Below are 13596 nucleotides of genomic sequence, written 5' to 3'. Positions count from 1 at the left end.
CATCAATAATAATTATCACCATTTTATAGTGGTGCGTTCAATGTCTATATATCTTTTATATATATATATATATAGAATCTACCACTATATAAATTGTTTTTATTTATATGTATACATGTGCATCTTGGCTTGATAGAATCATGTATCCGACTAAAAAAACTTAAAAAAAAAAAAAAATGAGTTAGATTAGTGCTTTACCACGCAGATTTCAAGTATACCTCTCATTGGAGTTAAATTCTTCAACAGAGAAGAATGCAGGACATGAGTAGATTAATAAACAATCATGCTTTTTCAAGGATTATTGACCAGAAAATTGTTAGCCTACTATCCAAAATGGAACTCTTCCAGGATATACGCATATATATATATATATATATATATGAACACGAGACTGGATATACACAATTTGAAAGGTGAAAAATACAAGTCTTATTTTAGTCTTTAATTTCCATTCATCATTATTAGATAATAAAGATATGAACTACATTTTTAACAAATGAAACATGCACAAGACCCAAAATACCTGTCATACAAATTGCAGGCATAAGACAAATTAGATCGGTATGTGTTGATAAGCATAGGACTGAAAGTGAAAGGTTCTCACAGAAAAAATAGACTGAAACTGAAACGTGAGATAGGACCACCCAAATACGCATATGGTGTGTGTGTGGATATATAGTTGCATATACACAATTTCTTTGTCTTTTTTTCAATTTCTTTGTCTTTTTTTTTAGGTGTGTTACACGATTTGTTTGTCTTGTTTTCACATGGTTTTTTTTTTTTTTTTTTTTTTGGGTGAACTGACTTATTTAACAAGATGATAAATGGAAGCATTAGCGAAGGGGTAGGGTTGGCTATGTATGGTTGATGGATTAGAATTTTAGAAAAATTTTATTAGAATTATTCACATTTGTTATGAATTTAAATTATATTTTTATTACTAAATTATATGTCCATAATATTTATAAAATTAAAATTTTAATTTTTGATATTGAATATTTGTTTATGCAAAATAAATTATATAGAAATGTTTTTTTAATTTTTTCAGCATAAACTAATTCATATAGGTATTATGTAATTTTTTTTTTGTTAAAAAAAATAAATAACAGTTATGTAATTATTTTTGTATGACTAGCTAGAATTGAACAATGATTGTGTACACTGTTTTTGCAATTTTTTTAAAAAAATTATAGTAATTACTATCTGTCCCCACTAGTACCCTATGGCTATGATCCTGGCTGCCCCATGCCCACGCAAATCCATAATGAGAAGTAAAAGCATAGAAGCACCATCACTGGAACCTTAAAATTACTAAAGAAAAAAAATAAATAAAAAATTACATAATAGATATTAACTTTGTGTGGCAGCTGGGTTGTACACCTGCTGTAGATAAGTTACGTAGTTGTCCACTTTAAGATAGAAAAGGAATAAAAATAAAAATATATATATATATATATATATATGTATATATATCAACAAAGAATATTTGTCCGCGTAAGACCGACAGATGGAGCTCACAGATTGGATGTGGGTGTGTATAAATGTATGTGATTAATTTGCTTGGCATGCATATGTGCCCAACAACTTTCCTGCATTATCATTAAGAATATATTACCACTAGCATGTCGAAGCAGTCAGCCGAGGGTAATGAGCCTCAGAATGTGTTTGGAACCAAAGTGGATGATCAATTTGTGAAGAAAAAATTTCCTGAATTTGAGACACTGGAAGTCAACGCCGCAGATAAGTCTTACTTTGCATACAGACTCAAGGAAGCAGTTCAAAAGGGTACGACATACAAGGCCTATATGCAGACTCTGCGGAAGATCATTGAGCAGCAGCCTGACACTGATAATAAAAAATATACAATATGCGAAATTTATAATGCTACTGGCAGTCCCATACATCTTTTGAAGAAACACCATGATTTCAGTGGCCATATTCTAGGTGATAATTACTTCCCTGTCACGATTGAAAATGGCCAGTTGGCTGTTGTACTCCATGAGGGATCATCTGCCGCAGTTATATACACAGGCCAGAACTACAACGGAAAACCGTATGCCTGGTTGCACGCTTGGGAAAATGAACGCGACGACGATAAACGATATGTGAGTAGCTAGCTACTATGTACCCTCTACCACTAATAACCTCTCATAATAAATTAATATTTATTTTATTTAAATAATTAAGCTTTTTTTTTTTTTTCCTTTTTTATATTATTAATTTAATCTAATATTTATTATGCATATAGGTTTTCACTGAAATTGAAAAACCTGAGCACTACGATAGTGATGATTGGAACTTAGTCTCATCCAAGCTTACACAGGAAAGTCCCTTTCACGACGATTTGAAGGGATCCTACTCTGAGGCGTCCATCCGCGGAGACGAGGACAAACACGATAATGTCTGCATATATTCTGGAATACTGACCTTAGAGTGGGGTTTCCCTCTATTCAGTATTAATTAATATCATGCAAAATATATATATATATATATATGTATGCGAAATAAACTATATATATTGACAGCTTTGTCAACATATATAGATATCCCTACATGTGTATGTGTGTGTGTGTATATATATATATCTTTATAAGAATAAGTCTGTGTTGCAACTGCTCTGTGCATGCAGCATTCATGTCTATGGACATGACTAGTTGTAGCCTATCTTGTGGGGATTATTTCCTTACAAGAAGTTATCTTAATAAAATATTCTATTTACTATATTTGCAGTTTATTTATTTATTTAATTTTAATTATGACATGAGAAGATCTTTAACCCATATCAAAGATTGAAACTCGGATCTAAAGATATACTCTCAATGATACCACCACTAGACCAAGCCTGTTAGTATATTTCTTTATTTAATCAGTATGTTATATTTGCTATATTCTATTTACCGATCTCCTAGAAAATATTGCCTAGCTTAATTGACCTTGAAGATATGGTGATATGTATGATAAAATTATGGAATCCCCATTGACCAACCAATTTGGTTTTGTATGCTCATGTTATTATTATTATTATTTAAGTGAAAGTAAATAAATAACTAAATAAAGCCTAGCTAATTTGAAATTAATTTGATGAATTTTTAGTTTACTTTCGCATGCTCTAAATGCTAATTTTTCATGATTCCATCCAGATTTTCCTATAAGAATTCTAGAATGGCCCTGATTAAGTGAAACCCTATCGAAAATTTTACAGAAAGCCTGACAGCATCTTCTTTATAATATGAACATTTCCAAATTTCTCACTGCAGAGAAAGTACATTTCTAAATGCACATAAAATAAATAAATAAATAAAGCCTGGTTAATTGGAAATTAATTTGATGAATTTTTAGTTTACTTTCGCAAGCTTTAAATGCTAATTTTTCATGATTCCATCCAGATTTTCCTGTTGGAATTCCAGAATGTCCCCCATTAAGTGAAAGCCCACAAAAATTCTACAAAAAATCTGATAGCATCTTATTTATAATATGGACTTTTCCAAATTTTTTAATGCACATAAAATATGCTTCTAAATGCAGATCCATCTTATTTCTCCAACAATTTCCACAAATGTATAGCTCTTTAATAAAAAAGCATAAAACATAAATAATAAATATCTTTACATACCCACAATAACAGAGCATACTAAGAGTGTTGGAACGATAAAATATAGATATTACAGATAAAGAGGAAATAACAAATAATAATAGAATAATATGCAAAGGAATGATAGAAATACTACAAGAAGCACCAAGTGAACAGATTAAAAAACGAAGAAAACTAATGAGATATTAATCAAACCAATGAGTGGTGTTCAACTAATAATAACAATAATATTAATAATAATAGTAATAATAATAAATAGTAAAAGAAATAACAAAAGACTAATCATAATAATAATAATGATGATAATAATAATAAATAATAATAATAATAACGGAAGAAAATAAAATAAGTACTTAGAAAATAGTTTTTTTCCCTCAAAACCCCTAGTAATCCACTCATTTTGAAATGTTCTCCCATTTAAAATTATTTTTGCAAAACCCATTATTTTTGTATCCCCAATTATAAAAATTATTTTTAGAAAAATTTGGGATGTCAATTACACTGTGTTTCGAGTTCCTATGTTCAAGTGTAATTGGGTTGACAGCAACGGTGTGAAAGTTGATGAGATGGGGTTTACATGTGTTAACTTAAATAAAATTGGATATAAATCCAACCCATTCATTATGGCTCCACAAGTTCAACAAGTATTTTATGTTGAAGATCAACTTGATTCGAGATGGTCAGTTGTTTTAACTCCACCACAACATTGTACTTTTGTTGAAGAAGAATTGGTTGAAGAAGATGTTCTTGGCGATACTACGATGGCTCACAATCCATTTGTCATACAGTTGCCAAGTGTTGATGAAAATGATAATGACGATGAATGCGAGAGTGGCTATATTCGTAATGACCGTGAGGGGATATGGATAACAAATACCTTCTAAATAAATTGGTACGTAGACTTATTTATATGTTTTAAGTAATATTTATGACATTTATTAGTATCCATTTAATTAATTTTGTTATTCGCTTTCATAAGAACAACGATAATAGTCTTTAAATTTTCATTTACTAATTTATTACTTTTTCATACTTAATATATATTTATTTTGCATAAGTGTTTATAAATTTATTATTTTTTCATATGCAGTATGAGGGTGTGTAATATCGTCAACAAGGGAATGACAACTTCCATCCCAATGAATATGCAATTCATGGAGATTTAGTTAATATTGCTTTTGCTTTTGCATATACAATAGTATAAGGAATTGTAAAAATATTTCATGAGATACTATTTAATTTATTTGACAGTTATTTTGTTATGCAAATGTTTACTTTCAAATTTTGTATTCTAATTACTTTGAATGAAGCTAATTTTTAGTTTTTTTCTATTTATCATTTTTTAATAAATTGTAACAAAATTACAAAAAGCAAATTAGTAAAAGGAAACAGCGATGTACAAGAAGAAGGTTGGCACTAAAAGGATCATTTAGTGACGCATAAAAACAACTTTGACCTATGGCGATGCACAATAACAACCTGGTCACCATTTTCAACCTTTAGCGACGCTTTATTTAAATATATAGCGAAGCAAAAAAAAAAAGTCACTAAAGGTTAAACATATATGAAATTAGTGACTTGTAGTTTTAAGTAAAAGGCGATGTACAACTATACAAGTCGCTAAAAATTCTACAACTTAGCGACACATAAATTTACATAAAACAGTGACGAAGTATAATAAGTCGCTAAAAAGTCATACAATTAGTGACTCATAAATATAGGGTCGCTGTTTCTTCCATATTAGCGACGCATAGTTTACATAAAAAAGTGACGAAATATAATAAGTCACGATTAGCGACTCATAAATGTAGAGTCGCTGTTTCTTCCATATTAGCGACGCATTAATTTGGGCAAAACAGTGATGCAGTATGTACGTGTCGCTACAAATGCTAGAAATTAGCAATGTAAGTGTTTAGAGTCGGGGATTCCTCTATTTTTAGAGTCACCAGTGTCTTTACATTTAGCGATGTGATTTTATACGGCATCGCTGTTTCGTCATAATTAGGCAACTTTGATTTATACCTCGCCATTGGTAGAATGTTTTTAGTGACAAGACATTAGGTGACATGGTAGATGTTAGGGTGAGAAGGTTATGACCAAGAGCAAGCTAGCTTGAAGTGTTAGCAACAAGCAAGCTTTTGGTGATGCTCTTGGGAATGGTTGTGTGTGAGTTGTGTTTTTAGGTTTTGGTTATGGTGTTTTCTGGTTTTTAGGGTTCCTAGAGTGTTATAAGATGTTGAAGAAGAGATAAGAAGAAGGGGACCACGTTGCTTTTGAAAATTGAGGCTTGGATCACTAGCCATTTCATTCATTTTGCAATATAAGCTTGAAATTACAACTAGTTTACACATGCCAAGCATGTGAGCTTACAAAATGAGTAAAGTATTTGAAATTTAAAAAGTAAAATGGTCAACACCTAACTTTTCATACACAAAAGAGGTCAAAAACAGCTGCAACATGTCTATTCCAAATATAGTAAAAAGTGGCACATGGTTTGAACTAAGTTCCTATTGTTTAACTAGTTTGGGTAAACAACCAAACTAGCTTCACCTACTTAGTTTCCCTTTGTATCTGCCTATGAAACTTGGTTTGAAACATCCTTGGTCATCAATAAATATTGTTCCAAGAGATAGGAATATTCTGGAACTGGATCATGGGCCAAACAGCTCCAAAACTGACCCATACTCTGCATACTGGGCCCATCAGATACAGCAATCTGTTTGGAATAGAAAATGGACTTTCCCATGTCATTTGGACCTGAAATTTGAACCATAGTCTTCTATATATGTCGGTAGATATCCCCCAAAATTTCAGCCCAAAACTCCATTTGCAACCTGAGATATAAGATAAATATTAGAACTATATTGCTGGAAATTATGAATCCAGCACCATAGGCATTTCAAGCATAACATTCCTACTCTTTTGTGCATAATTTTGCCTATACTTTTGCATACATAACTTAGGCACAAAACATTATCAAAATATACCTTGCATAAATTAAAACATACAAAAAAAAAATATAAACTCATAAAAGGAAAGGATTTGATACCAAGGTGTGCATGCTAGCCGGTGACATGCACCATCAAGTGGCAAAATTGCCACACTTCAACAGTAGAATGCATCTTTGTTTATTTCATTTAGTTCATTTAATTGCGTCACTAATTAGCTAGTTGCCCAGTGTATGCTTAATGGTAAAAAAATTGCCAAATGAGTTTTGGGCAGAAGCTATCAATTTAGCAGTTTATATTCTAAACAGGTCTCCTACAAAAGCTGTACAAAATATTACTCCATATGAGGCTTGGTTCAAGAGAAAGCCACTGGTTGATCATTGAAAAGTTCTTGGTTATGTTTATTACTACCATATACCTTCACATAACAGGAAAAAATTTGATGAGAAAGGTGAGAAATGTATCTTCATTGGGTACACTGAAGAGTCCAAGGGATATCGTTCATATAATCCTAATTCAAGGGAACAAGTAACGTCAAAAGATGTCATTTTTTATGAAAACGGAGCTTGAAAACAGAACCATGAGGAGCTTCCAAAACCCCTTATTTAAAGCATCTGGAACATCGAAAAGGATTGAGGAAAATACATTTAGCACTCCACTAGAAAGTCCAAGATAGCAAGAAGACACTCCACCGGCAAGTCTAAGACAGCAACAAAACATCAATCCAGGCACACATTCATCAACACCACCAAGGAAGGTACGCTCAATAGAAAAGTTTATCAAAATTGTGATGTTGCTTACATTTCCCATGAGGCACAGAAGTATGAAGAAGCTTGTGAAAGATCAAGCTTTGAAAAAAGCAATGGATGAAGAATGGATAAAACAAAATTCAATGAGGATGGTTTAATTCAAAAATACAAGGCAAGACTTGTGGCCAAAGGGTGCTCGCAACAGCCTCCGACACTTCTGCACCTGTAACAAGAATGAAAACCATAAGGACTGTTTTAGCATTAGCTGCACAGATGGAACTTCAAGTTTTCCAACTAGATGTCAAATCTGCATTTTCGAATGGACAAATTGAAAAAGAAGTGCATGTTGAACAGCCACTTAGTTATGTTGTCAAGGGAAAAGAAAACAAGGTTGACCATCTTTAGAAGGCTTTATATGGGGACTGAAGCAAGCACCTCATGTATGGAATAGCAGAATTGATCAATATTTTGAGCAACATGGTTTTCGAAAAGTCCAAATGAGCCATCACTTTATGTGAAAATGCAAGGTACACATAATTTTCTCATTGTATGCCTTTATGTTGATGATTTAATTTATATGGGAACCAATAATCAAATGATTCAAGATTTCAAAAAAGCTATGATGAAGGAATTTGAGATGACCGATCTTGATCTTATGAGGTATCTTTTGGGCATTCAAGTAAAGCAAGAGCCAGGAAGAAAATTTCTGTCCCAGGAGAAATTTACAGATGATTTGTTGACAAGGTTTAATTTGCCTAAATGCAATGTTGCACAAACTCCCATGAACCCAAGTGAAAGTTTATCAAGATATGATGGAAAAAGAAAATTTGATGAATCAATTTATAGGAGTCTTGTTGGATTACTTATTTATTGGACAAACACAAGGCCAAATATTATTTTCTCTATCAGTGTTGTTTCCAGATTCATGGACAGCCCAAGCAAGGAGCATTTTGTAGTAGCTAAAAGGATTCTAAGATATATAAAATGAACAAAGAATTTTGGCATCTTATACAAGAAAGAAGAAGAAAGTAAACTGAAAGGTTACACAAATGGTGATTGGGCTGGTTCTATTGTTGATAGAAAAAGCACTTCTGGCTATGTGTTTTGTTTGGGAACAAAAGTCACATCTGGGTCAACAAAGAAGCAAAAGATTGTATCGTTGTCATCTGCAGAGGCTGTTGGATAATATGCAGAACGTATTTAAAATTAAACTTGGATAAAATAGAGGAGTTTAAAGAAAGAGTGGACCCAAGACAATACAATTGAGAGGAAGAGAATTAAAGCTCTCTCTTTTTACAAAATGGGATCAAATTTTACAACAAGCCTAAATGCATATATATAGAGGAGAAAAGGAGGTGGAATTCTAATTGAAATTGAATTCTCCTTTGGTAGAGTTCAACTTGAAATTGAGTTCTTCTAAGGTAGAGTTCAAATTTAACTTGATTTCTCCTAAAGTGGTAGAGTTTAAATTGAATTTGTCTTCTATCATGATAGCTTCTACTGTGTCAACAAAAGTGGCTTAATGGATAAGGCTAATGATGCTTTCTTGCTTAAGTCATCCTCTCATCCTCTTACAAACACTTTGCCATGAAATTACAAATTATTATTTTAATAATTATTATTTTACTTTTTAACACCCCCTCTTAATTTGAAATTTTGGCAAAGCTATTGAAATCTTTCTAGCTTCTCCATTGTTATCAGCTTTGTAAAAATGTTTGCTAGTTGCTCAGATGTGTTGACAAATTCAAGTTTAATTTCTTCTTCTTCGACCAATATCTAATGAAGTGATGTTGAATTTCTATGTGCTTTGTCCTGCTGTGGAACATTGGATTTTTTGTCATTGCTATTGCTGACATATTATCACACCTAATGATTGTTGGAGCACTTTCTTTATGTTGCATATCTGATAAAATTCTTCTCAGCCATACTGCTTCACTTTGCTGCATCTGTAGCAGATATATATTCTGTTTCTACTGAAGATAATACCACGGTCCTTTACTTCTTTGATGACCAAGAAATTAGTTTTGTACCCAAGCAAAATAAATATCTTGAGGTGGTTTTGTGGTCATTTACAGAGCCTGCCTAGTCACTATCTTTATATCCAATGAGCTTGTTATCTGCTTCTTTGGCATAGTTAATTCCAAGCTTTCTGGTACCTTGTAGATAACGAAGGATTCTCTTTACTACAGTGTAGTGATTGTTACTAGGCTCGTGCATGAATCTGGAAACATAACTAACAGCAAAAACAATATCTGGCTTGGTATTTGTTAGACAAATGAGGCATCCAACTAAACTTCTATAATTTTTTGCATCAACTTTCTCTGCGCCATCATTCTTACGTAACTTTTCATTTAACGCCATTAGCATAGATACTGGTTTACATTTGTCCATATGAAACCGTTTGAGAAGATCATTTAAAATATTTTTCTTGAGAAATAAATATTTCTCCTTTTGCTTATTGAACTTGGATGCCAAGAAAATATTTCATCAAGCAAAGATCTGTCATCTCATATTCTTTCATCATTGCACTTTTGAATTCTTCTACCATTTTTTTATTAGCACCAGTATAAATCAAATCATCAACATATAAGCAGACAATGAGAATATCTTGCACACCTTCTATTTTGACATATAAGGAAGGCTCACTTAGACTCCATTGAAATCCATTTTGTTTGAAGTATGAATCAATTTTGCTGTTCCAAGCTCGTGGTGCTTACTTTAGTCCATATCGTGCCTTCTTTAATCATAAGACTTTGTTTTCTTTTTCTTTGATGGTGTAGCCTAAAGGTTGTTCCACATATACTTCCTCTTTGAGTTCTCCATTAAGGAAGGCAGATTTGACATCCAGTTGATAAAAGGTACCTCCATTTGAGCAGCTAATGCGAGGACTGTTCTAACAATTTCCATTTGAGCAACTGGTGCGAATGTCTTGTTGAAGTTTATTCCTGGCTATTGCGAACAGCCTTTGGCTACTAGCCATGCCTTGTACTTTAGAATTGTTCCATCTTCTTTGTACTTGGGTTTCCAGATCCATTTGAGTCCAATAACATCTTTGCCTTCAGGTAGATTCACCAGTTCCCATGTATCATTTTTTCCACTTGTTACAATTTCTTCATCCATTACTTTAATCCATCTCATTTATTGCTTCTTCAAAATTTTGAGGCTCACATGCCAAAAATGCCATATTAGTAAATTCATAGATATCTACAAGTAAGCGTACCTTTCTTGGCAGTGATTCATCATCTGAAGATATATCCATTCTTTGGATTGGGCTTGGAGTTTCTTAACTTGCGCTTGGACCAGGGTTTTGACTTTGACAGGACCTGCCCCGGGAATCTTCCCAGGATCTCCTAGGTGGTCTTGCCTAATGAAGTTCCACAGGACAATCCCTAGAGAATATCCAATGGAACCTCACCTTAAAACATGGACAAAGGACACATGCATTACTAATAATACCTTAATATATAAATATAAATAAATCCACAACAACACAAAGTCCACAACCGACCTATTGTACCATAGGCCATAACTACACCCATAAGTAATATGGTCTCTATTGAGTCTAATATTTAAATTAAAGCATTCTAAGGTTGTTAACAAAGTTTAGAAGTACAAATAAGAAATAAACAATGTTTGAAAAGATAAAGGTAAGATAAAGAAAAGATAATACTGCTGCTGTTGTGGTAGGGAACGAAGTAACAAGAGATGCGTGAGGTAGACTGCTACTAACTGCCTGGACCTAGGGGAACAAATTTAAAACAAATAAAATGTGAGATAAAGAAATCTCAGTGAGTGGTAGAGTATAATAGAAAAATATTAATTTATTTCTGTAAAAACCTTTCTCTCAAGACCTCTCATTTCGTTCTTTTGAAAAGTTCCCCGTTTAAAATCATTTCACAAAACGCGAATTTGTACCCCAAAATTATAATCATGAAATGGATGCTCAAAATATATAAAATAAAAAACAATATAATATTACAAAATGCCTTACTATAAATATAAGCATTTAGCGTAAATATTATAAATGCAGTTCCACAAAATATTTGTGAAAGTGCAGTAAATCCACCTTATTTGAAAATCAACAATGTACTCAAAACATATACAATCTACCATGTGGTGTACCAAACTGTAAACCGTGGGATATACCCACCTCATGATCCTTAATATATGAAAGGCATTGTGGAAATAAATAACCTTCAGGACATACCTAACCTCACGGTCCGTGGCAATAAATATCCTATGGGCTACGCCCAACCTCACGGTACCATGGCAATAATAGCGTGTGGAATAAACCTATTCTCATGGTCTGTGGCAATAATATCCTGTGGGCTGAGCCCAATCTCATGGTACCATGGCAAAACCCAACGCGCTATAATATAATATAATATAATACCGATCCAGGATATTGGCACTACATGGTACATCAATTTAAAAATAACCAATATAGTATCCTTAAAACACTCGTGTAAAATCATTGATATTTTTCTCAAACGATACTGCAGCATAAATCATAATTTAATATTTAAATTCCACTGCTTATTTAAATATTTCAAAAATTTCAAATCATTCTTTCATGTGAAAACCAAAAATACCACAGTGAAATGTATTCCCCATAAACCGATTTTAACCATTTAAAAATTTACAAAATATTTGAGCCTGCTTAAAATCATATAAATTTTCAATCTATTTCTCAAATCAATTATTTTCCAAAATAATTTAAAATCTTAATTCAAATAACAGGATATTTAATTAACATAATTCACAAGTTCACTATGAACTCATCAAAATTAAAAATTAATAAAAACCTTATTAAAATCCACATAAAATGATGACTCATATAAGTGAAAGCAGATATTATATATGCATAAAGCAATCCTTTTAATCAATTTGTATATACGTAAAATATCCAACCACATATATATATTATTCTATATACCTAAAACATTTTAAAAATAATAACCACTCACAGTACTGCAGATGCTCACTCCTGCTCGCCTGCAGGATCGCCTCCAAGCTCAACTAGAGTGTCTGTAATATAATAAAATATTCTTCAAGCTCCAAATAACTAAACTAAAAGCACTTGTATGACCCAAATGTCTTAAATTAATTTTTAGTACTATAAAATTACATAAATTGGACACCCGACAGTCCAATTATACCGCGTGTCCTTAGAACCCCATACCCAAAATTGGGGTTTTTTATTCGAAGCCTAATCTCTAAAAATTGAACCTTCAAATAGGTCCTAATAATATCCAATTTTACTAATCCAATTCCAATTTTAACCAATTTGACCAATGTTGTCCAAACACAGCCCTAATTTATCCGATAATAAAAATAGAAAAATTATCAAACGACCTCCAAAATTCATAAAATTTATATCTACGGGAAGCCCAAGAGACAAGGAACCCAGCAGTGTGATCACCTTGGTCCAAAGATTCCTCGGGTGGCCGGAAAATACAGTTGAAGCATTGGCCAAACTTCCCATTGTCGTATCTCCCAAACGGTGAGGAATCTGGGAAAAAGAACCATGAAATTGACTTCAGAGGTCCAAAAATGATGGGAAAAGTCTATGGGTTGGCCTAAAACGGTCGAAAAGCGTGAAAATCCAGCGACCCACCTTGCGGGTCGATGCCGTCTTCTCCGGCCGGATCCGGGCTCATCCAGCTGCCGTTCTCCATGAAATTTCACAACCAAGGTCACCTCGAAGTGGTATTTCTCACTGGCTGGTGCACATACAATATTGGTGGCCAAAATGAGCAAAAACGGCGGTGACCCGGTTCACCGTTAAACGGGTCGAAACGACCCAATTTGAATCCACGGGTCTGTGGAGGATTTCTCGGGTTTTGGGGGCTGGAAAGGGTATTTTGGAATTTGTTTTCCTATTTGGCTTGCTCATCAAGGCTTATATAGAGCCTAGGGGCACTAACAGACAAAAACTAAAGACTGGTTGGACATTGATATAAAACTTATGCTTAAAATTTCTTAGAACCATAACTTTTTATCTGTAACTTAGAATTTGACGTGCCACCAGTCTATGAACTTGTATCGACTAGATCTATACAACATTACCTCAGTCAAACCAAAAATATTGATTATAGAAAAAGTCAACTTGGACCCATATATGATTCACTTGGTCGAACTTGGTCAAACTTAGTCAAACTTGATCAAGCTGTTAAAATATGTGTATTTTGGTATGGGGTGTTACAACTTGGTTGAGAATTTGACTTGTCCTGAATAGGAATTTCTTCAAATATTTTTGCTCCTGTGTTGGGAGCGCTTTCCCAATTCCATGCTGCTGATTCATCAA

The 13596-nt window shown here is 33.1% G+C and overlaps 1 protein-coding gene across 1 annotated transcript; it reads left to right on the top strand.

Moving 5' to 3' along the window:
* The first annotated feature begins 1555 nt into the window (after positions 1 to 1555).
* LOC107412720 (uncharacterized) lies at positions 1556 to 2721 on the top strand. Its single transcript, XM_060819760.1, has 2 exons — positions 1556 to 2105; positions 2249 to 2721. Exons 1-2 carry the CDS (start codon positions 1623 to 1625, stop codon positions 2462 to 2464), a joined length of 699 nt encoding a protein of 232 aa, XP_060675743.1. The 5' UTR covers positions 1556 to 1622; the 3' UTR covers positions 2465 to 2721.
* The last annotated feature ends 10875 nt before the right edge of the window (positions 2722 to 13596 follow it).

Source organism: Ziziphus jujuba, chromosome 8 (genome assembly GCF_031755915.1).
Source record: "Ziziphus jujuba cultivar Dongzao chromosome 8, ASM3175591v1".
Taxonomy (NCBI): domain Eukaryota; kingdom Viridiplantae; phylum Streptophyta; class Magnoliopsida; order Rosales; family Rhamnaceae; genus Ziziphus; species Ziziphus jujuba.
Note: the sequence above shows the minus strand (reverse complement) of the source record. Positions and strands in the feature narration are given on the sequence as shown.